The sequence below is a fragment of the Pavona decussata genome, unplaced genomic scaffold, assembly GCF_977016875.1.
Source record: "Pavona decussata unplaced genomic scaffold, jaPavDecu1.1 SCAFFOLD_176, whole genome shotgun sequence".
Taxonomy (NCBI): domain Eukaryota; kingdom Metazoa; phylum Cnidaria; class Anthozoa; order Scleractinia; family Agariciidae; genus Pavona; species Pavona decussata.
The window spans coordinates 652846-678597 of NW_028145587.1; the positions used below are offsets into that span (position 1 = coordinate 652846).

The window sequence follows — 25752 nt, forward strand, 5'->3', positions numbered from 1 at the left end:
CACCGAGAAGTAGGTTCAAAATACGAGGCGCAGCCGAGTTTTTTTTTTTTTTTTTTTTAACCAACTTTGAGGTGTTTGGAAATAGGAGGAAACACTCTTTCGAGTGTTTGATATAGCTTTTCAAACTATTAATAATTCTTGGAGAAATTTGAAGCAAAAGTTCTCCCAATTTTATGATAATTAAGATCACGTTTCCAAACCTCCTTCACGGTAGTGATTTTCTTTGTTCCCTCTTCATGGATTATTAATGAGCTTGAGAAGCAATAGATCGATATCAAACACGAGGAAGAGTGTTTCCTCTGATTTCCAAACACCGAGAAGTAGGTTGGAAAAACGAGGCGCAGCCGAGTTCTTTTAACCAACTTCGAGGGAGTTTGGAAAATAGATCAAACACTCTTCCTCGAGTTTCATATATTCTAGAAATGCAGGAAAATAGCACTACGTTTTACGCTAGGAGAACGGACGTCGCATTCCCAGTAAGAATCAGTGTAAGAATTGGTTGGCCTTGAACTTGCATTCAGTGATAAAAGCGCAGAAAAAAATTTTTGTTTAGTCAGATGATTTTTCGTATTTGTAAACGACAAAATTTATTCGTTAATCAAATACAAGAATTTGTTTTGTATAACTGGACAACAACATTTACTCTTGGTTTGTTAAAATCAGTGGACAAAAATTATTCCGGTAAGCTGAAAGATCCAAACATTTCAGAATCACTGAGGAGAGAAAAAGATGATTTAATGGCCGGTAGTTGACGAAACGTAGGGTTCATAAGAGCCTAGTAGAAACGCTTTGCTTGAGGAGGCTGGTCCTGTGCTGGAGAAGAATCCCAAGATATTTCAACTTCTGAGGCACAACTTTGTAACAATTATTCAATTCAATTCAATTCAATTCGTTTATTTTGCCATTAACCAAAAAATACAACATAAATTAGTAAACGGCTAGAAAATAGTTATTTTCAAGAACGCCACTGAAACTTCAAACTTGAAACTTTGTACGCAACGTTTGACGTTCCTGTGAAAACTGTTAGTACAAATTGACAAAGATATAATGTATGTTCAAAGTTGGTGGGAGTTCTGTGAGATGTTTCTTGTGATACTGAGTCCTCGGAGGGTCACAGTCAAGAACAAACGTTGAAAATATTAGTGTTAAGATAATCCATTGGTTTAAAAATTACATAAAGAATAATCAAATTGTTAAAGTCGAGCCAGATGACAGGTCAATTCATTATACAAATTTGCTCTTTTCAGAACACAAGTTCAAGTCCTTGCAACTGAGTCGGGCTGAAAACGTGCACTTTATGTTTTAAGTTTAACATAACCTACCTTGTGGTATGGAAAAGCTCTGTGTATTTCAGCAGACTGTGCATTATACAGTAAAGAACGGGGTGCCACCTTAGCTAGCTGTTCCTGACATTGACGAAGGTCTACTGAAATGACACTGAAATAGCATCTTTCAGGGTGAAATCGCATAGTGTTCGCTAAATTAATTTGCATATGCCTAAAATATGATGAAACGCTTCCAATCCTTATTCAGATTTTTGAATAACTAACGGACTAAACGTAACCATAAACGTCGTAAAATGTCCCATTGTTGAGCTTAGATACCCAACAGGACTCATTTCCACCATGGGAAAAAGCAGCCAAGGTTCCATACCATTCAAAATAGTGATTGAATTATCTTTCTGACGGTACGTGTTGACACCTGCACATCACGAGAAATCTGTGTTTTGGAAAATTCATCATTGTGTAACTCACTAGTTGCCTCTTGCCAAGCGGATGGGTCTTTACGCTTAATAAGGCATAATTTTTACGTAGTAGGCCTTCGGTTAAGCCTGGGTGGCCTTGTTGAACCTGACTAACAAACAAAAAGAATGCTATAGGAGGGTTTCTAGATACCATAAGAGGGCTGCTAGGGTGGTGCTCTTTTTAAGAAGCGAGAAGAGAGAACTGTGGCTTTATTTTATAAATTGTAATGGATTCCTTTCTCTGATGAACTTATATCATCAAATTAAGTGCGATATTTAAATGTTTTAATTGGGCGTCGCCCAATTTTCTAGCTGATAGAAATAGTGAGAGTTAGTGATGTCTTAACTAGGGTCTCTAGATATGGTTCATGTACTTTACATTGCTGGAATTACCAGTTTAAGACCGGAGGCGGAATTATGAAGTATGAATATCATTGGTTTTAAAAATGGTCATAGTAATTCTATATATTGTTCCAGTATGTTGGCTTAGACCATTTTAGGATATCATGAACTTTTATTAATAAACTTATCTTTTTTTTATTTATAGATTAAGAACTAGTAGGAGGGACACAAAGTTGTCAGTGTTTATAACTTTTATAGTATTGTAAAGCGCCATGGATAATTAATAGAGTATGGCGCTCTAAAATTGTTTTTTATTTTTGATTTAATTTTTGTTGTTGTTGCGCGATATAAGGTGTGCATTATCTAACATTCACGAAATAGGATTCAGTTTCTACTTTGCAGGTAACCAAATATGGGTTACGTCAGTTTATCAATAAAGTTTTTTGCTTCTAACTATAGCGGTGATTATATCAAAGGATATATGCTGGCTTAGCAATGACCGTTTATACTTTTGGTTCAGTTTTGGTTGGTACGACTCAGTTGACATAAAAACTCGCTCATTGTTGTTCTTAGACGCCGCTGAAACTATATACAGAGCTAAAATCAGTAATTGTTGGTTTAAGCCAATTACAGTCAGGTACACAATAGAAGTTGGTTTGATCTATGGACAGTCGCCTCATTGGCTTCCGTTTGGTTTAAAAACCATCTAGTAACCATGCAGAGGTCGGCCAGGTAACAATTGTTTTTTGACCTAAACTGCTTGTTTAGTAATAATTTCGTTTAGTTTTAATAGCTCGGTTCAAAGACCAAAGGTCACAATAAGTCACGCCTCAAGTGTATTCTACACCTCTTTTAGGCAAAAACACGCCAACAAACGGCTGTAGAGATGACGGCTCCTGCAGCCATAGAGAGTTGCTTCCGACTACCGACTGGAAAGCGCAATGCGAAAGTCCAGGTTGTTTTGCATTTTTACTCGGAAAGTGCCAGCGTGATATGCAAAGGGTTGTTCAAAACAAGTGTAAGACGAGACGTTCCTGCCTTTCCAACCTCGTACCCAGAGTACTCAGTCCCTTTGGCCAGCGGTTGATCGCCAAAAGAGACTCTGGGGAGCTGGAACTCCTACTGCTTAAGGACGGTGCCTACTAATAAGGAAGTATTTTTGTGTGGTTTCTGACTATGCGGGGAAAACAGATCTTAGCAAGGGCTATTGAAATCCTAAAAAAATTAGGGGTAACCAAGCATTTTTTTTTTTAGAGATAATGAAGCCACAATTATTCCAAAAAACAGTGAAATACAAAGCAATGTATGGCATTTTTTCCCAAAGTGAAGCTCATTATCTCTGGAAAATGCATGGTTATCCCAAATTTTCTTTTCGGGTACCAAGAGCACTTGCCAAGTTCTGCTTTCTCCGCGTATTTTTAAACCACGCAAAAACATCTCTGTGTTAGAAGGCACTACCCATAGGAAACCCGAGAATTTCGAGATGCGCATAGCGTATGCGCTGTAACAAAAGTAGGCACCGTCCTTTTCCTCGTTTTTTGAATTTTCGTTAGCATTTTAAGTTTCGTAAGTAAGTTACGCGTAACATTGTCGCGTATGCGAGATGTTTTTCGTGAGACCCGTTTTGGGGGTTTTTCCGGTGAAAGTTGATCGTTAACCGTGTTACTCTTTTGAAGAAGGTTTTGGCCGATTACCGTGCCTGTTTTGTAGAAGAGTTTTCCGTAACCGCTTGCCAACATTTTCTGGCGATCACGACGGAAGAAAGGTATGAACTGGTGTTAGTTTTGAGGTTTTGTTTGTGAGTTGAGTTTTGAGTTGTGCGTTACTGGGCATCCGATACCGATGATACCGATGTTACCGAATTTACCGAGAATTACGAGGAAACTAAACTGAGTGGAGTCGACTAAAGAAGGAAATGGACATTCAGTTGATACAGATAAAGAGTCGAAAACGTACCACAAAAACGAAAGTTACGAAACTGCGACACGAGCTGGAAAGACTTGGCGTAAAGGAATCCGAAATAACCGTTTTCAAAATTGGATTGAGCAGCTGTGGGCAGCCCTATAGTAACTGCACAGGGCATTTTAGAGGAAGTGTCCGCGTTCTATGTCGAAAGGGGAGACGATTCTGGGAAAAACGAAGCTTGTGAATTGTCCGAAACAATCGAAAAAGAATTACAAACTATATTTATAACATAGCGAGCGTTCATCCTAATCTAATTCCTATTGGCGTCATCATCGTCAGGAGCCCATCACCCATGGGCTCCTGTCATCGTACATTGCTCAGCATACGCACGGCCGTGCGTCCATCTGATGACGTGTGCAAGTCAGTTGGGGGAAGCATGCGCGCACTTTGTACTCTTACCGACAACGATAGTCGTCATCACAGTGATCAAAATGTTGTGCCGAGTGAGTCCACAACAAATTTCGACCACTGTGATGACCAATATCGTTGTCGATAAGAGTGCAGACAACGCTCAACCGCATTTGATCTGTTTTTTACAATAACTGTCAAAATTTCCGCGCGCTGATTGACGCGAGCAGCGTTGTCTAGACTCTTATCGACAACGGAAGATTAGCCGATCAGATTGTGAGATTCGAAACAATTGCCGTAAAAATTTTTTTTTACAGATTGACACCACCATATAATGTATATATATAAGGACTTGTCGAAGTTTAATGAAACGTTAAGATTAAACCGATATGAGAAACCACTTACACCTTTTTTTGTTGTTGTTGTTCATAGAATTTTTGTAATTAATCAGGAACAAAACCTATTTTCCAGGAAACATCTCCTTTTAATATTTACACTCTGTTAGAAAAGAATTGGTTCATGCTTTTAGCTGTGCGCATATCGAGTTATGGATGCACTTAGGAAGTTTGGAGAGCACTCAAGAAGCTAGTGTTCCCTCGTGCATGCATAACTCGATGTACGCACGCTAAGCATGAACCAATTCTTAAACAATGCTACAGTTATAACAGCGAAAAATAATCGAATAGCTTTTCAAACTCACGCTTTTTGAAGAGGAAATCCTTGCCATTTCTTGTCCGTGTTTACCATATTACTTTAAGTCTCGGATGTTGACAAAAAAATTGAAAGGGGAACAACATACAGCAGTTTTCAACAAGAAAATAAACTAAGTCTTTGGCCGAGTAATTAATTCCCGATAATTTCACGCTTCCCGACTAAAAATCATCCCTAAGACCTACTTTCTACGGCCAAAGGCTGTCACCTCCTCAACCGAAGCTCACAATATGCAACCGTTTAAGTGTCTGCCGGAGTGACTGAAAATTACCCGTTTAGCTCAAAAGAGACCTTAAGGTAGGGAGCATATTAGTCGAGGAAGGACGCTGCACGCGTAAGACTTCTTCCTTCAATAGAGTTAATGATGCCCTCAGGAAAACTTTGCTTCAGGAAGCCAAACAAAACGTTAGGGCTAATGAATTTCTTCTGAGCTCAGAGCGCTTCGAATTCCAAGCGAAATCGTTGTGCGGTTTATAGACATTTGAGAGAGAATGGGGTTGACTGTGCCATAAACAGGCACAAGGGAGGGAGGGGGGGAAGAGATTTTTGTTTCACGAACGTCTTCTAATGACCCTTGTTATCTATGTCTTATTGATGTGAAATTCAATGGGAAACACTGAAAAAAAAAATGAATATCTTAAGAAAAGTTAACAAAAACTTTAATTGCTATAGCCACCTGGCCTTCTGGAAAATAAGCTGAGATATATATCGTTGAAGGTGTCTGTGTTGTTGCCTGGCAACAGTGCAAGTGTTAATGACGTCAGACAATGGAAGGTTGCTAGGCAGCAACAGGTTGAAAGACAGGCTGGTGCCGGACGCCATTTGTAGTTGCTATGCAACAAAACCGGTTTCAACTGGTCAAAAGCGGCCAGGCACCCGTTTCTTGAAACTCCTAGTAACTTACCGGGCCCGATAGGTGTCTTTGGTGATAAATGTTTCTTAACAGAAGTCAATTTTTGTTAGCTTTGAATACCAAATTTTAAAATCTTATAACTCTATGGAAACATTGGCCAAGTAAAATGTCTGTAATCACTGAGTAATCGGCGAAAAAAAAATTAAAAATATCACTTACTGGGCCCGGTAAGTTACCTGGACTTTTGAGAAACGGGTCCCAGGACTGATAACTATGGAAGAAAACCACTGCCTCTCAATGGCGCACTCTCATGTTTATTCATTGAGGGCTGAACGGTCGGCTAGACGTGTTTGTTCACCGAGTAGTGAAAAAATGTTTGCTATTGATGAAACACTACCTAATTGTGATGCAAATGAAGCACAGGAGGTCGCACAAGGGACAAGACAGGTTCGAGGTAGATTCAACAACGAAACTCCTGAACAACGTGAAAGGCGACTTCAGATTCAGCGCGAGCAGCGAGGAAGGAGACACCAGGAGCCACAGAGCAAAGACAACATCGCGACTGATTAATGAGACTGAACAGGAACGAGATTTGCGATACCGCAGGATTTCTATTCGATTGTACAATACCAGGGCTCCTGACAAGAAACATTTCATGACCACCTTGCTAACTCCAAAAATGTTTACTTTGTGAACGAGGTTGAACGAAATCCTTCCGTTTACTGCTCCCATATCCTTCTATATTCCTTGGTCTTGCCTCGTTCATCTGATTCCCGGTACGGTTCCGGATTTCTAAGATTACAATCAGCAAACGCTGACTACGGTTCGTAACCTTGCGAGCCCACAGTACTTTGCTCTCTTTGAGCGAAAACCTAACAGCGCAGCCTAGCCAATCTCGTACCAAGAATGATATCCAAAGTGTCCAAAGTCATCAGGCGCTTTGACCACCGGGCCATACACCCTCCTAGTACCCAATGCTAGGCATAGCGTGAACAAGCCCACACAGGTGTTAAGAACCTTACCCAGCCCTATATAAGGCTTCACAGTCCTATAAAAGTCTACACAGGTTTACATGCACAGGGCTAAAAAGCCCTACACAGGTTTGCTGAGCGCTTGGCAGCGTTGCACAAGGCTAGACAGCCCACGAGGTTATATGATAGCGCCACACAGGGCTACACATGCAGCACTACACAGCCCAAAACAAGGCTACACAGGCCTACACTAGTTCTGATTTAAGGCAGTCACAGCTTGAGAGCTTCCTGCGAAATTGTAACTACGTTATCCTGACAAAGAATTAGGGCCAAATAAATAAAAAACTTGGCTAGCAACCACAGCTGGAATCGTGACTAAAAGGCAACCATAAAAGCTGTTCTTCTCGAGAATATTATTAAGGAAAGGTGTCTATATAGCCTTTCCGGCAAAGGTTAGTTCAGTGTCTACAATCACTCGTACTGGGGAAAACGTTGAATCAGGGCCCAAAGAGCAGATAACATTATCCAGTGGATAAATCGCTATCCAGTGTTATAAGTACTCCAACTAATACATTTTATCCGCTGGATAGCGACTTAACCGTTGGATATTATTCACTCTCTCAACAACCGGGGCCTGATCAACTTCGAGGGATAACCTGGTTTCTTCTACTTTCACGTCTTAGGAGAAATATGTTTCATGGACGAAAAACATAAAATGCTGCAAGACTTACAAATGCGTGACCGTGCTAGCTTTGCTCATGTCATCTGTTTTAGAACGCCTCTCGATTAAGTACTGTACATGTGACCCCCAAACCAAACAAATTACTCTGGCCAATCACAGCAGACTCAAACAGCGCGATGAACCAATCAGAATTCAGAGAAAACTGGTGCCAAACGCGGGAAAACGCGTGTGAGCAAGTCACGATTGGTTTCGTTTGGCTTCCCATTGGTTCATAAAGTGGTGCGAGTTTTGCTAGCCAATCACATTGCGAAGTATTTAAAGCAAAACCAAAGCAAATTGAAAAAATCTTCGACATGCTAACCGCTCTAACGTTTTCTGTATAAAGTATAAACAGAAAAAAAGTTTTAAAATGACGTTTTATGAAACAAATTCAAACCAACTTAAAGACGGTAGCCAATAACTTTCGCTCGGTGCGTAGACTGATTACAATCAAGCAGTATTTGAGGTGTTGTCAATAGACTGGTTTTGTTTCATATCAATAAAAAAATGCGAACTTTAATCGGTTTCCAAATTGTCGATTGACTTTAGGGCAGCTTCTCTCAGGACCGACAATGCCGACTCTTCCATCTTTTCCAAACAATGCGTAAGACCATAATATGTGGTAGCAAACGACATTCCACCGGCTATGGCCATGCCGACTAAGGGGATAAAACGGCTGAACTCCTCAATGGTTGCTTCGGCAGCATAAGCGGCCAGAAACCCACTCACTTGAGCAGTAGTCGTCAAGCATATGTTGCGAACTTTCTCTTGGTTGATGACAGTAAGCTTTGCAAATTCAGCCGACCCTTCTTCAGGAAGACCAAGCTGGGATCTGTAAAAGCTGATTTCGTTCATTATCAGACCGATATCAACTGCCACAGACAATCCAGGGATAGGAACAACCGCAGCGGCAGCAGATGCTGAAGCAACCATCCATACACGCCCTCTGAGAACATCTACTTTTCTTTTCAAAATTTCAGTTGACAAAGTCGTCAGAATGCCCAGGGACAAGGTCAGACTCTCTCGCTGGCATGCCGGTAATGCATCTAGAATGGCCTGGCTTAGTCGAGCAAAATCCCATTTGGCAGGGTAATGGTTGCTGATCAAAAATATGTCTTGCTTATTGCACAAAAGGTCGAACAGATTTCCTGAACAGTAGCACCGAATTTTCTCTAGCATGGCACCTTCACTGAATGCCCGCTTTCTCCTCTCCGCCCGAATATTTTCATCAATTTTTGTGCAAATGAAGAAAAATTTCTTTTCAATCGATCGAACTTTTTTAGCCAACTTCAAGTCGTTCTCGGTGAATCGGCTGGCTGTAAAGATGAGGAAGGTGTTGTACATCTCCAAGTTTACTTTCTCGCAGTATGTCTCCAGGTCAGGGCAGTTTGGAGTGCCTATTCCTGGTAAATCCCAAAACTTTATTTTAGGGTTGGTCGGATGATCATATGCAGTTGGCACTCTAGTTGTCTCAGTAACGCCAACTTTGGCTGCCTCGTCATCATCGTCTTTAAGTCTAGAGGGGAAAAATCAATGATATGTTTATCCCAGGGCCGCAAACTTAGGCTGCGGGTAAGCGAAGCCTTAGTTATCGTGGACCTTTTTGTGGAATAACCTGCAAGATGAGGTTGAGACTAGATCACCTCTTTTATCTTTTAGGTGTTCACTTTTTTCCGAATTATTATCACGAAACATTACTATTTATTTCTGTTGGTTTCGTTAGATTAGATTAGCGTCTATCTTATGCAGGTTTAGTATTAACACGGCTCTCTGGAAGAGCATTTTGTAATGAATCGGATATACCGTGTTCTTTAAATAAAGCTTCTAATGATGATGATGCTATTGATGATGATGATGATGATGATGATGATGATGGTGATGATGATGCACTTGCAAGAAAATTGAGGGGTCAGGGTGTAACCGATTTATAGTCCAAATGAAGCACTGAAAAGCGAACGTCTCGGGGCGACTTAGTTTCTTATTTCAGGAGCTGAAAGCTATACGCAAAAAACCCCCTGCAAATACCGAGCCTAAACAAAATATAACGACCGAAAATGTACTACTAATAAGTTATGCTCTGAGCACTTAATTCAACTGCACATGCCCAGTCTATTGCTCTCTCAGCTTCGTTTTCCTAGTTGTCGTGGCGGCGTAATCGAGTACGACATACCTGCGTAGAAGTCGAGTCTCTCAATAAGTGCGATTTAAAGACTTAGAGCAGTTTTCGTCTGCTCTCTTTACAAGCTTAAGTTTGCCGAGGGCTTTGTTTTTGGGTTCTCGGCGCTTCGCTTTCGTGTCTTTGGTATTTTCCCTTTTTCTCCGATCGTCTTGTGTTTTCTTTGATATGGCACCTTATCAGGACAACTGGAGCCAGGATTTCGTTTCAGGTTGCAGTCAGCAGTAGACATGGCCTTCCACGCAGTCGTTTTTAGGGGACCCGTATCACCTCCTCCCCACAAGGAGGAGGTAATACGAGTCCCCTAAAAACGACTGCGTGGGATGCTACAGTAGACACGATAAACTTCAAAATTATTCTGATATTGACTTTGCTGTTCTTTTGTCAAGAAGTTTTGGTGAGCTCATAACAGTTCTTTTATTAGTTGATCGGTCATTTGGAGAAGGTCTTAGACTTCCTATGAATTGGCCCAAACGTCTCAGTCAAAACTGGAACCCCCAGGTCAATCCAACTGTTTTAGAGATTATCAAGCCATGAATTTCTCCATGCATTTATCGATAACTCAAACAAGCCAAAATGAAATATAATTTGAAAGACACTGAAACAGAATGAAACTGTCAGCGTGGAGGACAAAAATGTTGTGGGAGTTCTGTCAATTTCCCGATCGAGGGAGGGGTGAGAGAGGGGTGCAAATGACTTTTGGAAAAAACGAAAATTCTCCACAAGAGTTCGGTACTACTTTATGAGAACGCCAATTTATACTTGTGATTACGAGAAACCCGGGTGAGAAGATAGTACTGTCCTTAATATATTCACAACGAACGATTTTTTTTGTGGTGGACTTGAGTTGCAAAATGAAAGTAAAAAATGTGTGCATAAAATCAGTAAGGAGTCTAATGAAGTATTTTTGGCGGGCATATGGTAAAACATGGACTGGAGTGGAGTGGACTGGATTTGTAAAACATGGACTGGATTAGTAAAAGGTGGATTAGTAAAAGGTGGATTGGTAAAAGGTGGATTAGTAAAAGGTGGATTGGTAAAAGGTGGATTGGTAAAAGGTAGATTGGTAAAACAATAAATGAAACAATAAACTTTATTTTGTTTGCAGATCCTTTTCGTTCTCTTTTTATCTTGATTATCCATACAGTGATCCGATCAAACAATGTAAATGGTATACATTCCAAATAATTCATTCTTTACTTTTACTATTAATTCACTTCAACATTAACTGTAACGAAATCATAATAAGCAATAATTCCCTAGTTTTCTTTATATTGTATCAGAACGTAAATGTAATATTTCCGCATTAGTTCAACGACAACAACAACAAAAAAAGAAACGCTGTTTTAACACTGTTGAATCAACAAAAGTTTTACAATAATGTCCAAACGTTCGGCCTAGTAACGAAACAACAGCAACAATAAATGTAAATGTGACGCTGGTCACCTCGCTAAACCTAATACAAGATGATGAAAAACCTAATACATCATGATGCTCCCCTGATTCGACAGGTGATCTAAAAAACCGTTTTACTCTTCAACTTAGTAGCTGTGAAGTAAAGTTAGCGCGATTTTTTTTGCATCAATTTTTTTTAAGCTCGTAATCGTAACCTCTTGCAGTAAAAGGTGGATTGGTAAAAGGTGGATTAGTAAAAGGTGGATTAGTAAAAGGTGGATTGGTAAAAGGTGGATTAGTAAAAGGTGGATTAGTAAAAGGTGGATTGGTAAAAGGTGGATTAGTAAAAGGTGGATTAGTAAAAGGTGGATTGGTAAAAGGTGGATTGGTAAAACAATAAATGAAACAATTAACTTTATTTTGTTTGCAGATCCTTTTCGTTCTCTTTTTATCTTGAATATCCATACAGTGATCCCATCAAACAATGTCAATGGTATACATTCCAAATAATTCATTCTTTACTTTTACTATTAATTCACTTCAACATTAACTGTAACGAAATCATAATAAGCAATAATTCCCTAGTTTTCTTTATATTGTATCAGAACGTAAATGTAATATTTCCGCATTAGTTCAACGACAACAACAACAACAAAAAAAGAAACGCTGTTTTAACACTGTTGAATCAACAAAAGTTTTACAATAATGTCCAAACGTTCGGCCTAGTAACGAAACAACAGCAACAATAAATGTAAATGTGACGCTGGTCACCTCGCTAAACCTAATACAAGATGATGAAAAACCTAATACATCATGATGCTCCCCTGATTCGACAGGTGATCTAAAAAACCGTTATACTCTTCAACTTAGTAGCTGTGAAGTAAAGTTAGCGCGATTTTTTTTGCATCAATTTTTTTTAAGATCGTAATCGTAACCTCTTGCAGGCGCAAAAAAAAACCTGTGATAGAAACGCTTTTAACAAACGTTGTTCATTACTTGCTTAATATTTACATATATATCTATGATCCAATCTAATAAACCGCGCGCGTTAGTTTCCGTCAGACTAAACCTCGCCTATGTTTTTTCTTATTCTATGACGGAGACGCTAAAATTTACACCAAACTGCTTACTCAATGTAATGATGTCATAGGAAATGTAAACGTGACGCCGGTTACTTCGCCAAACCTAATTTTCTCAAGTGTAGAATTTGTTTGATATACTAATCGTTCTACTGCGACTAATAGTTATGTTTGTGACGCTCCCCTTATTTTTTACACATAATTGAAAATTAAATAAAACAAACCCGTTACACTCTTCAGCTAAAGAATGAAAAAAGACGGTACTTACATGCAAAATTTCGCGATTTTTGTTGAAACATCTTTTTTTTTTTTCAGCAATAGTTACCCATACTACTAATAGTTACCGTGTCGGGATGTTTAATTTAGAAAAAAAAACTAAATAGAAACGCCAAGTCTGGTGAAAGCCATAGCCTTGTGCTCTGGAAGAAGAAATGGCACGAGGTCGGACGGCGCGTGGACACTTTTTTCTCAACGCCAAGGGGACCGAAGTCGAAGCACGAATGCTCCATCATGATTGCGTGGGGCTCCTGGCAAAACTTTAAAAAACAGGAGATGTTTCGGTGGCCTTTCACGCTATGCAATATAGCAGCTTCTTTTTCGAAACGTCGTTTAGCATCTGCCGCTTCCCCTTTGAGTTTCTTGATGACAACACAATGCTCCTCGTCGGTGCATTTCGCTGATTTCGCCAAATAAACAGATCCAAATGTGCCACTCCCTATCTCTTCCTTTATGCATATTGTATTCCATCTAAACTCTGGCAAAGAAAACTGCCGTCTTCGCTTTTTAATAGAAAGAGATGGAAGCTTGAAAGCCGAAATCTCGATCACGAGCGCGCCGTGAAGCTTTCGCAGCAAAATTTAAATTATGCCAAATTAAATTGGTCAAAGGTCAAAACATTCATTCCAGCCGTACTATTTATGGATGCATGTATCAGTGGTTTTCACTGTCACGCCATCAAAAAATAAATTCGAAACCATTTCATGAAAAAAGCTGATAAATTCAAATGTTATAAAATGGTAATAAATAAACAACATCTCCCAGTCTCAGTTCTGTTGTTTCGTTACTAGGCCCAACGTTTGGACATTATTGTAAAACTTTTGTTGATTCAACAGTGTTAAAACAGCGTTTCTTTTTTTGTTGTTGTTGTTGTTGTCGTTGAACTAATGCGGAAATATTACATTTACGTTCTGATACAATATAAAGAAAACTAGGGAATTATTGCTTATTATGATTTCGTTACAGTTAATGTTGAAGTGAATTAATAGTAAAAGTAAAGAATGAATTATTTGGAATGTATACCATTTACATTGTTTGATCGGATCACTGTATGGATAATCAAGATAAAAAGAGGACGAAAAGGATCTGCAAACAAAATAAAGTTAATTGTTTCATTTATTGTTTTACCAATCCACCTTTTACTAATCCACCTTTTACCAATCCACCTTTTACCAATCCACCCTTTACTAATCCACCTTTTACTAATCCAGTCCATGTTTTACAAATCCAGTCCACTCCACTCCAGTCCATGTTTTACCATATGCCTTTTTGGCGGTGTGAAGTGATCTGACTTCGGCGGAAGTGGTAAATCTGAGACTTGCCGCAACGCCGACAGCTGGGTTTTACAATCCGCAACCGAGACTGTAAAAACTACAGCCTAAAACATTGGCCTTAAATATAATAAGATGTCGAGATCCGGTCTACAAAATCCGACATGCCTGATGACGTTTGCTAAATTTTGTTAAATGCATTTTCTAAGGGGATGATTTATCATATCATCAGTCATTTATTGCAGACGGCTTCCGTTCCTGCCAGACGTAAGCCATTTTGACGGAAATGGAAACAAATGTCACGGCCGTGTTAAAAACTTTTCCCTGTATATGTAGGGCTCTAAATCATCTAGAACACTGAAATTCTCTGAAATACAACAGAACTAAATCGTGATATGATCGTCGGAGTCTTCCTTATTGTCAGTCGATGTAAAAGACTTCACTTACCCTCGTAATGCGTTGATAAAGCTGGATTTTCCAGTTCCCGAGTCACCAGTGATCGCAATGTTCACCTCAACCTCTTGCCAACTCTCCAGTTTATTCTGAATGAATTCTTCAATATCCGAAACACCATTCTCGTCGACGTGCCTTTTAATTTCGTCGGCATAGATGAACTCCCAGTCAAAAGGATCCATGATCGGACACAATGACAGCTGTACAAAAATACACCAGAACGTTGTCTTGCGTGACGAGGCTGAGGTGAACTACTACTTCATTTAAGCTTTCATAAAATGCCCCGAGCTACTTTCAAGTGACTGCTATCTGCCGGCAGGAGCTTATGACCCCGCAGCCGGCCAGTATCTGCGCCTTACAAAATCCTTCTGCTCGTCTGCAGAGACTTACTAAATGGCCGAATATTTAGTTTCAAGTTTTGATAGTTTTCCTAAGCAGACCAAGTAACAAAACAAGGCATCATCATCTTCCTAATATTCTTCTAATTCATTGGCACGACGGCTCGAGATCAGAGGCCAGGGACTTTCGTATACCATGAGACTAAAAGGGTACCCCTGTCGGGTGCTCATCCCCCAGCCCCAGGGGGCTTAAGTCCGAAATTTACGGGACACACATAAACTTAATCTCGTACTCAGATCTCAGTCGGTTCCGGAATGTCGAAATGTGACTGGGAGATCTGGATACGAGATTAATATAAACTGGCACCGAGCCGGGCAGACCGTCAGACTACTTCCGCTTCTCTCAGCATTTGCCACCGTGTTTATTTATTCCTCTCTTAAGATTCATGGAGGATTTAAGTTTTCCTGGGAGCGAGCCGTGGGAGATAATCCAAATGGAAAAACTTAAAGAAGAGGTTGGGGAGAATGGTGTTTTGAACGTGGAAGAATTCTTCAAGAAAAGACTAGAGAGATGGCGAAAAGTCGAGGTTAACATTGCAATCACTGGTGACTCGGGAACTGGAAAGTCCAGCTTTATCAACGCGATCCGAGAGTTAGTACTCAAACTGACTATGTGTATGTTATACGTATTTACCGACTCGTGGAATCAGCTCACTAAAGTACTGTATATCCTGTCATTGTGACTGAAACCGAAATAAGGTTTCATATTTAATTCAGAGAACGATGAACAGGTTTCTATCCAACATTGAGAATCCAACTTTTACTCAGTCTAGCATTCTGAAAATATAGTGTTATAATATCCAGCATTTCACTATTTGCATGTCAGTGTTGCAATTTGTGACCTCTGAGTAGCTAGGCCGAGTTGTGATATCACGTCGCAGGCAGTTTTTAATTTGTTGCCGAGATTTTAACTGTGTCTGTGGTGAATCTAACTTATGAGAATAAGAAAATGTAACAACACCCATTCATTTCAAGCTTTTCAGGCAAATTACAGAAACCGAGGAAAGTTTCTCTCAAGATCGTCCACTATATCCTCGCTGAGCTTGTATTTCACTTTCAAATCATTACAAAAGCTGAAGTGTCACAACGAAACTAAAAATGTACTGATAGCCTTCATACATACTGAAACCTTTGAAAGCCGGGGAAATACCCCAGATATATTGCCACCTTTAATCGAAAACTGTAAGAAATTAAAAATACATTTTCGGCTTATGTGTATGCGTTATTTATTGAAATTGTCTTGTATTCTTTTCTGTGCCTTAAATAGAAACGAACAAAAGAGAACCGACGAAGGTCATGAAATGAAAGAAAACAAATTCATCGATCACGCCAGCCATCTATGTTGGGCAATTTAATACGTTAAATTTTATGCAATAGTTTGTGGCAAACAATGCTTTAAAATAGGCATTTTTGTTTCTAGAGTGTATGACGACGATGATGGGGCAGCTGAAGTCAGTGTCACCGAATGCACTACGGAGCCAACTGCGTATGATCACCCGACCAATCATAATATAAAGTTCTGGGATTTACCAGGTATAGGCACCCCAAACTACCCTGACCTGGAGACATACTGCGAGAAAGTAAACTTGGAGAAGTATGATACCTTTCTCATCTTCACAGCCAGCCGATTCACCGGGAACGACTTGGAATTGGCCAAGAAAATTAGAGAGATTAGTAAGAAGTTTTTCTTCATTCGCACAAAAATCGATGAAAGTGTTCGTGCTGAGAAGCGAAAGCGATCGTTTAATGAGGAGGCCATGCTAGAGAAAATCCGACACAACTGTGTAGAAAGTCTGGTCGACTTGCTGAGCAATGAGAGGGATATATTTTTGATAAGCAATCACCACCCTGACAAATGGGACTTTGCCCGACTAACCCAGGCCATCCTAGATGCATTGACGAGATACCAGCGAGAGAGCCTGACCTTGTCTCTTGGTAATGTGATAACGCGGTCGTCAGAAGATATCTTTCAAAGAAAAGTAGATGTTCTCAGAGGGCGTATATGGATGGTTGCATCAGCATCTGCTGCCGCTGCGCTTGTTCCGTTACCCGGATTATCCTTTGCTGTTGATGCCGCCCTAATCCTGAAGGAACTCAGCTTTTACAGATCCCAGCTTGGTCTTCCTGAAATAGGGTCGGCAGAATTTGCGAAGCTTCATCTTGCCACTAAAGAAAAGGTTATCAAAGTTGGCCTGACGACTGCTGCACAACTAGGCGGGATTCTGGCGCCCTATGCTGCAGAAGCAGCCCTTGAAGAAATTACTCGTTTTATTCCGTTTGTAGGTCTGGCCATTGCCAGTGGTATGTCGTTTGGCGCGACATATTATGCGTTAAGCCAGCTTTTGAAAAATGTTGAAGAAGCGGCAGTATCAGTCCTGAAGGAAACTGCTGAAAAAGCAGCCGTCGAATTGGAACTGGCGATTGATTAAGTTTGTCAGGTTAATTTGTACATTAAAAAAATTTAGTTTTAAATGAAACTGTGCATAAGCAAAAAATGCTGTTGTAATACTGTGTTGTTGGTATTCTAGTTTCTTGGTTAAACTTTTGATTAGCGTTCTAAAAAAGTAGACGGAATTCAGCAAAGTTTGTTTTTCAGGTCGTGTCACCAGTTTAAATTTTAGAGCCTTGAATATTGTCCATTTAATCTTTAAATCAAAGCAAAAGAGAATATTTACTATTACTCAGTCATACAGCTTTTCGAATTGAGAATAAAAATTACTCATTGCTTGAAAAGAGGTATTTTTTTCGTATAACGGTACAACAAAATTTGCTCCTGATTACTCGAATAACGAGACATGATGATGGTGTCATGAGGACACCGAAACGTTGTCTTAAATATGATTCTACCCGTAATTTTCATCATCAAATTGATCACATTATCACGCCTGATTTATTCTAGAAATTAGCTTAATTAGAGCGCAGGGGTGACTTAAACTACAAAACACTGACGGCAAGACTATGAAATCTACAATCGACTACAACATCGGGAGGGTAGAATTACAACCCCCCAATTAAGGGTTATGATGATAGATCAGTTAATATTGGAAAAGTGTGAAGATGGAATGATCCGGGGACTACCAAAAGAAAGCATAAGGCGATGAATAGGAGAGCCCCAGGTTATCTCATCGATCTTAAAAAGAAAAAACAGTGTTTAATATGTACTTCATTCACAGTCGGTCACCTCAGCTCAGTCAGTCAGTCACTCGCTCACTCACCCACTCCCCCTCTTTTTGTCACCCTGTCTGCCTCCTTCCCCATGTGACCGCAGCAAAAACTGCGATATAGAGGTTGTAGATTCCTGCATGCTTGGTTCGAGCGAAACAAATTGACAGCCCATATATATAGTCGAAAGTTAAAACCCGGAAATGAAATCACTACAAGACAAGTGCTTTCTACATCACTTTTAGGAAACAACACGCCAACCGAATAGCTCGTAAGAATTGAAAACAGCTGCCTCCAGTCCTTGCGACTGGAACCACAACGCGAAAGTCCAGGCCGGTAAAGTTGAAGCGAGGAGCACGTATTAGAGACATCCACAGAAAAGCGCCAGCATGATATTGTTATATCAGCAGTTGTCCGGAAATGGAGCAGAACGAAAAAATGTTTTCGTAACATGGATTCTCTTTTTTTCTCTTGTTGTCGCCAGCAGACCGCATCCTCGGGAAGGGGAAAAGTCGAAACGGGCGGAAAAGTACTTTTCCTGTCTACTTTTCTTCGAATTCATTGAACTGATTTTTTCCGTTTCGACTTTTTCCTCATCCCCACTATTTACCACTGGGTCTGCGAGGATACCACAACTGATAAGAGGAACGAGACATTACAATGAAGCTTAAATGACGAAGTACTCGTTTACATTCCATTTCATGTGATGTGTGTAGTCAGAGTGGCGGATCACTCGCAAAAATCCCTTTTCATCATGGATGATTTCAGCGGCCTTGCAATTGGGGACGAGGATTGGGAGCTAATCCAAATGGAAGAGCTTAAAAACGAAATCGATGAAAGTGGCGTTTCGAACATCGAAGCGTTCTTTAAGAAAAGGCTAGAAAGATGGCAAGAAGTCGAAGTACACATCGCAATTACCGGTGACTCGGGAACTGGGAAATCTAGTTTCATTAACTCAATACGAGGGTGAGTAGATTATTTTATTAAGAGTGAATATGCCTTATTGAGTTACAGTGTATTTATATGTAGCGAGACATCTACTCGTAATCCCTCTGTCACCAAAACATTGGTTAGTGTTGTTAATGTTGTAAGATTTGCAGACTACATGTAGAGTTCGGTGTATTTTGGTTTGCCTGACATTCTGGCTGAGGTCGCTTAGAGAGTTAACGCTGCATATAATAATATTACATGGTGTTTTCATCAAATTCCATCGACCGCATGCATGATTTCTTGTTGCTGATAAATTGATTTATACGGCTATAGAGGCTTTTAAACACAATTTGCGTGGCAGCCGCTGCGCGCGGCTATTCAAGGAATGTGCCGTTTTGCGATTGTCTGAGCTCTTTTGATATCAATTGTAGAATGTGGGAAAAATGAAAACCGTTTCATCGACTTGAGTTTTTCAATAAAGCGAGGGAAGTTCCTTTCAAGAACCTTCACCATCGCCCCTATCCACGTGAGAAGTGTATCGCTATGCTTCGAAAAATGATTTCACTTTCAAGCCGGAACATGACCGGAAGTTCTTCTCGAATAGGCATTACTCAAGACTGATTCATTATGGATTAAAGTGCATTAAAAATTGCTTAAATTTCTGAGAGGAAATGTAATAAAAATGAACTGTTTTAGTCTATTTGCGTAAAACTGGTTGATTCAAAAGGAAAAGCATAGAAATATATGACGATTACAGTCAAAGACTCAGCTCTTGTTTTTACCAAAAAGCAAACTGCTAATAATTAATTATTGCTCGCTGTTTTTTTCCTGTCTTTAAATAAAACTGAGCACATGTGAAAATTGAAGACAAGACCGAAAGTGAGTTCAGAGATCAATCACTCTGCATCAGCCAATTCCATATGAGTGGGGGGGGACATGGGGGTCGGAACCTCCCGCCTCCCGTACCTTTGCCTCCCGCCTCCCGCCCTTTTTCGCGTTTCTCCCGTCCCCGAGTAAAGTAGAAGGCTTCAAAACCCGTATTAGTCATAAAGCTGTACCAGGATGTACCATTCTCAGGCCTTTCATTATTCATTTTTTTACTATATATATTTTGATTAACGTTAACATTATTGATAGGTTTTGTACTCTGAGTTAATGACGTTTTGACTAACATAAGGGCTTTTGTTCTTGAGCCATCGTAGCTTGATCAGAAATAAAATACAAGCAGCGGTGATAAACATAATAAACTTGCGCATTTTATGTAACCTGACGTTTCATATGCTACGTCAAGCTAAAATGCGCAAGTTTATTATGTTTATCACCGCTGTTTGTATTTAATTTTTGACTAACATGTTCGTCTTGTTTGACGGTTCAACCATTCTTTCAGTGACAACAGTCTTAGTCCATCGTGCAGTGTAATAGTTGTTGCATTTCTTAATTATTCATTTGTTGGGATCATGTAATTCAAACGGGGAAGTAGGACATGGCGAGCTGGCAGCCAAACGCCCCAGTTTAGAGTTCGGTTTGTCTGCCTAATTCTCGGCGCCTTATTACGGATCCATCGCGTTTACTTGATACACTAATTATAATCTTGATATCTTTCTCGATATCCTAACTCCCTAAAACTGCGTGAAAAAATTGCTTTTAGTGCGGGAAAAGGTAAAATGAAACTTTAGGACCTACTTTCAATCCAAGGTTTAAATCTCTGCGTTACTGGTGGTGAATTCTAAGCTCGCTGCTACTGCTCCTAAGAAAGAATTACTGCATTAAATGCAAAAAGCGTCCGAAATTAGGCCGAACAAACTGTTCATCAAAAAGAAGTCTTCATCTATGTGCAGAGGAGGCTGCACTGATCTCCTTCTACTCCTAATCCTACTCCTCTTTTCTATGAAGTCGGCGGTTCCTGGTTGCTTCCCATGCTGTTTGGCTGCCTATTGTAATAGGAACCGATTTTGCTTTGTCCAAAACGAAAAACGGTGTCGTGAAACGAAACACTCCGCACTCTCCACGTGCTCATTGAAACAGCATTCCATTCGCAAATTCCCATACACCATGCAGCAAAATCTTTAGTACAGTCCGATTGACGGTCATTGGGAGCTAAATCCCAAGAAGGTCGTCCATGCCCCAGATTTCTCACTACCGCACTGAAAAATGCTAAGAACTACTAAAATGGTCTTTGACGATATTGAATCTCTGATACTAAATTTACAAGACGCGTATTTGCTCGCCTTGCTCACCTCTTTTGAGACTTCTAAAAACTTGCGCGGCACTCACACATGTGCACACATGTCACGCTTGACATTTCATGAGCTATGACGTAACACCATGAAAGGGTTTACAATTTCACCGGAAGTAACCCTGTTTATCGCCTGAGCACGAGTCTTCGTGTGCACTCGGATATAAAAGATTGTGTAAAGCCTCGGAGGACGCTAAATGGAAAACAAATAACATTGTGCAACATTGTTGAGTTCTTTTTTTGATAGTAGTCTAACGCATTAATAAGTAAACAAATTCACCGTTTTGTATTGCTCTCCCGCTTCCCGTCCTCTTAGAACTCCCGCCTCCCGCCCTTTCCTCTCCCGTCTCCCGTACCCCTCCCGCCCCCTATTCTCCCAAGCTCCCGCCCCCCTGCCCCCCCCCCCCCCCCCCCCCCATATGATGAGAGCTTAAGATTTGTAAACCCTGTCCCCTGTAAAGAAAAGTGCCGGGAATTCTAGCTAAATTTTACTTTTATTGGCAACCAGTTAAAAGTGGTGGATATTTACCGAGCTGCGAACCGGCGAGGTAGATATCCACAACTTTCATCGATACTGAGGTGAATAATTGTTTTAGTATTTTCCATACAAGCTGAATAACTAGAGGGCCAAAAAATTCCTTTATTTTTGACAGTATACTGAGAAATGGTGGGAAATTTTTAATTTTTAAAATCTCGCGCCCCGCGCGGTAAGCGACTTCTTCACTGATTCTTGTTGTAGAAAGTTCTGTCTCGCTTTCTTGCGAACAATCAAAAACTTTTCGAGGCACTTATTTAGTGGCTAATGTGTCATTTCTTCAATTGTTGTGTGAAATTTGTCTTAAATTTGGAAACCATGCTGCTAAACATTAGATGTGTCATTGTTTATATTGTTAATTTAGTGCTTGGCAGTTTTCGTAAACAAGGCATTGTAGTTTCATTTTTCGCCTTGGAATACGAGGTTGGAAAGATTAAATAAGTTTCCATTTAATGCCGTCAATCTAAACTTTGTTACCATTTTTGTATTTTTTGTAACAGCCGCCTCGTTTATCTAAATAAATTCCTTTTTAGTGACCGTGGCAAAACGGGAAGCCATCTTGTTTCTGATGGGTTGCTCGGAGGTGAATAGTACTTGGGTAATCACCTCCCAGCTAGCCAATTAGCGCGCGCGAAATGCCCTATTGACTTGTGTGGTATATACTAATTTACATTAGTATAATTACTCAGGTGATTATAGAGATTCTGTTGATCTGATTGGTCGAGGATTGCGTCATATCCTGCTATAATCACCTCGCGCGAGGTGATTATAGCGGGAGCACTAACTTTCAAAATGGCCGCCTAGCTATTTGTTGACATTTCTGAAAAAGAAGTAAATAGGATGAAAGAAAATGCAATTCCGAAAGGCACTAAAGATGCAGCTAAGTCCGAGGTGATATTTTTCGAAGGCAAGAGATGAAAATTTTGCTAATTGTCATAAAAAACCCTTGTAAATTGCATGTTGTCGATCTCGTTGACTTAAAATGAAGACAACAAATTAAGTTAAATTCGAGCAAGATTTTCTTTATTAACAGAATGATTTCACAAACAAAACGAGTTTAAGACAGAATTTGAAAGCATGGAAGTAAACAAGATGAATAAATGTCTCTGTAAGTTTTACGTTTCAGTGACGAGAAAAGAAAACAGTTTTTATAATCTGAAAGCTAGTTTGTTGTCGGTTCGAGCGGCTCTCGACCACCATCTAAAGTCACTGCCTCACAACAAAATATTGTCATCTGCGACAACCGTGTACTTGTTTAGTGAAGCCAACAAATGACTTAATTCCTACCTGAAGCAGCTTATCTCCGAGGGCAATTTATAAACGTCCGTTAACCGGCGAAGCCATCATGTCAACAAGAAATTGTGCAATAAAATGCTATCGCTAACACTTGTGATCCCGGCTCGAGTTTTACACCAAACAGCCTGGTTCATCTCCATCTATTTTGGTAAACGGGTCGGAGAAACCCAACATTCATTTACAGAAGTCAGTGCTTCGTCTCAATGAAGCGGCAGTTAAAGAATACTAACATTCTGCTCGAGGCCGTGTGCAGTTTATCGATTGCGCATGTGATTTCGATTGAGCATGTGATCGGCAGACTGCGTGTCTCTGTTCATTGACGCGTGACGATTTGAAACAAACAAATAAAATCGACATTTTTCGGACGATACTTGTTTTTCTCTGATAATCACCTGAGTAATTATACTAAAACAATTATTCGCCTCAGGCTCAGTAAATATTGGTGAATATTCCCCTCGACTTCGTCTCGGGGAATATTCACCAATATTTACTTCGCCTTCGGCGAATAATTGTTAAATATTAAATGGAATAATGAAACAAAAGTGCTATCCAGCCAGGCCTTGAAAATCTACATTTTCCGAAAATCCTCCCTCACTTCACTTCATTTCATATTAATGGTATTTACGACTTCCAAATGGAACAGCCAGATTGTCATTGCCACGTTAATTGGATTCATGTGACACACTGACGAACCACTAAATATTCTAGTGTCAGAGCTGGTTATCGCAAATTCGTGAATCCGCAAAGTACATTTTGGCTTCCCTCCGCACATCGTGACGTCTCCTCGTGCATGGAACGGAGTTTTTGCGGGCGTGATTCGCTCGCACTACTATCCCTAAGACTGCTCGAAGCCTAGAGAGAATATTCATCCGCGTCCCCTCTTCTTTAACGAATCCGGTCAAATCAGCATGTGTAAATAAATTGTACGATTTAGTGTCAGCTATATATTTAAGTTTCAATGACTAATTTACCAGTTTCCAAAATCAGTTGAAGCACAAAACGAGGTGGTTAGACTAAAATTGAAGCATCTTTGTTTTTAGACTATATGACGACGATGATGGGGCAGCTGAAGTCAGTGTCACCGAATGCACTACGGAGCCAACTGCGTATGATCACCCGACCAATCATAATATAAAGTTCTGGGATTTACCAGGTATAGGCACCCCAAACTACCCTGACCTGGAGACATACTGCGAGAAAGTAAACTTGGAGAAGTATGATACCTTTCTCATCTTCACAGCCAGCCGATTCACCGAGAACGACTTGGAATTGGCCAAGAAAATTAGAGAGATTAAAAAGAAGTTTTTCTTCATTCGCACAAAAATCGATGAAAGTGTTCGTGCTGAGATGCGGAAGCGATCGTTTAATGAGGAAGCCATGCTAGAGAAAATCCGACGCAACTGTGTAGAAAGTCTGGGCGACTTGCTGAGCAATGAGAGGGATATATTTTTGATAAGCAATCACGACCCTGATAAATGGGACTTTGCCCGACTAACTCAGGCCATCCTAGATGCATTGACGAGATATCAGCGAGAGAGCCTGACCTTGTCTCTTGGTAATGTGATAACGCGGTCGTCAGAAGATATCTTTCAAAGAAAAGTAGATGTTCTCAGAGGGCGTATATGGATGGTTGCATCAGCATCTGCTGCCGCTGCGCTTGTTCCGTTACCCGGATTATCCTTTGCTGTTGATGCCGGTCTAATCCTGAAGGAACTCAGCCTTTACAGATCCCAGCTTGGTCTTCCTGAAATAGGGTCGGCAGAATTTGCAAGGCTACATCTGGCCACTAGAGAAAAGGTTATCAAAGTTGGCCTGACGACTGCTGCGCAACTCAGCGGGATTCTGGCGCCCTATGCTGCGGAGGCAGCTGTTGAAGAAGCCACTCGATTTATTCCGTTTGTAGGTCTGGCCATAGCCAGTGGTATGTCGTTTGGCGCGACATATTATGCTCTAACCCAGCTTTTGAAAGATGTCGAAGAAGTGGCATTGTTAGTCGTGAAGGAAGCTGCTGAAAAAACAGCCGCTGAACTGGCATTGGAGATTGATTAAGTTTAGTAACCTACACATGTACATGCGAAAAGAGTGTTGCTAGACTACATTCTTGTGACATGATTAATATACCATTCTTGTATCTTAGTTTAAATTGGGAAAAAGTAGATTCAGTTGAATTTAGGAAACTCTGTACTTAGGATTGTGCGAGAGTCTTGGTTTTTTTTGTGTGTGACTAGTTTGGTCATGTTTCCAGATAGAGTATTTACATTCAACAGTAAAAGTGCAGCAAACTTGAAATATTTGACACGGCTGTAGCTATCAGTAAGTCGGATGTTTTTTTCTATTCAAACCAGTTTTCGTTAATTTACTCGATTTCTTAGGTTTCCATAGCAACAATATTATTATAACCTTTCCGATACAACCCGAATTTTAGCTTTAAGGACGGTGCCTACTAATACCGAAGTATTTTTGCGCGGTTTATGACTATGCGGGAAAAGTAGATCTTAGCAAGGCCTATTGGAGTCCAAAAAGAAAATTGGGGGTAACCACGCATTTTTCAGAGATAATTAAGCAACAATATCTCTAAAAAGCGCCAGAATATGAAGCAATGTATGGGATTTTTTCCTAAATCGAAGCTTAATTTTCTCTGAAAAATGCATGGTTACCCCATATTTTCTTTGGGGATACCAAAGGCATTTGGTAAGTTCTGCTTTCTCCGTATAGTTTTAAACCGCGCAAAAATATTCCTGTATTAGTAGGCACTACCCATAGGAAACCCGAGTATCTCGCGATGCGCAGTACGTATGCGCAGTAACAATAGTAGGCATCGTCCTTAAGTGATTATTAATCAAGAATGAGTTCGGTGGCTCAAGTTTTAATATATTGTAGGTAAGGGCCC

At 40.2% G+C, this 25752-nt stretch overlaps 3 protein-coding genes across 3 annotated transcripts; 2 read left to right on the forward strand and 1 right to left on the reverse strand.

The window, feature by feature from the left end:
- Positions 1-8015: 8015 nt before the first annotated feature.
- Positions 8016-14505, reverse strand: LOC146463458 (interferon-inducible GTPase 5-like). Its single transcript, XM_085084402.1, has 2 exons — positions 14300-14505; positions 8016-9171 (listed from the first exon to the last, which is right to left on the reverse strand). Exons 1-2 carry the CDS (start codon positions 14485-14487, stop codon positions 8172-8174), a joined length of 1188 nt encoding a protein of 395 aa, XP_084940528.1. The 5' UTR covers positions 14488-14505; the 3' UTR covers positions 8016-8171.
- A 517-nt stretch (positions 14506-15022) lies between these two features.
- LOC146463459 (interferon-inducible GTPase 1-like) lies at positions 15023-17343 on the forward strand. The gene is made up of 2 exons (XM_085084458.1): positions 15023-15295; positions 16124-17343. Exons 1-2 carry the CDS (start codon positions 15090-15092, stop codon positions 17130-17132), a joined length of 1215 nt encoding a protein of 404 aa, XP_084940584.1. The 5' UTR covers positions 15023-15089; the 3' UTR covers positions 17133-17343.
- Positions 17344-18550: 1207 nt separating this feature from the next.
- Positions 18551-25298, forward strand: LOC146463460 (interferon-inducible GTPase 1-like). The gene is made up of 2 exons (XM_085084456.1): positions 18551-18831; positions 23903-25298. The coding sequence occupies exons 1-2, from the start codon at positions 18572-18574 to the stop codon at positions 24909-24911; spliced, it is 1269 nt and encodes a 422-aa protein (XP_084940582.1). The 5' UTR covers positions 18551-18571; the 3' UTR covers positions 24912-25298.
- Positions 25299-25752: the final 454 nt, after the last annotated feature.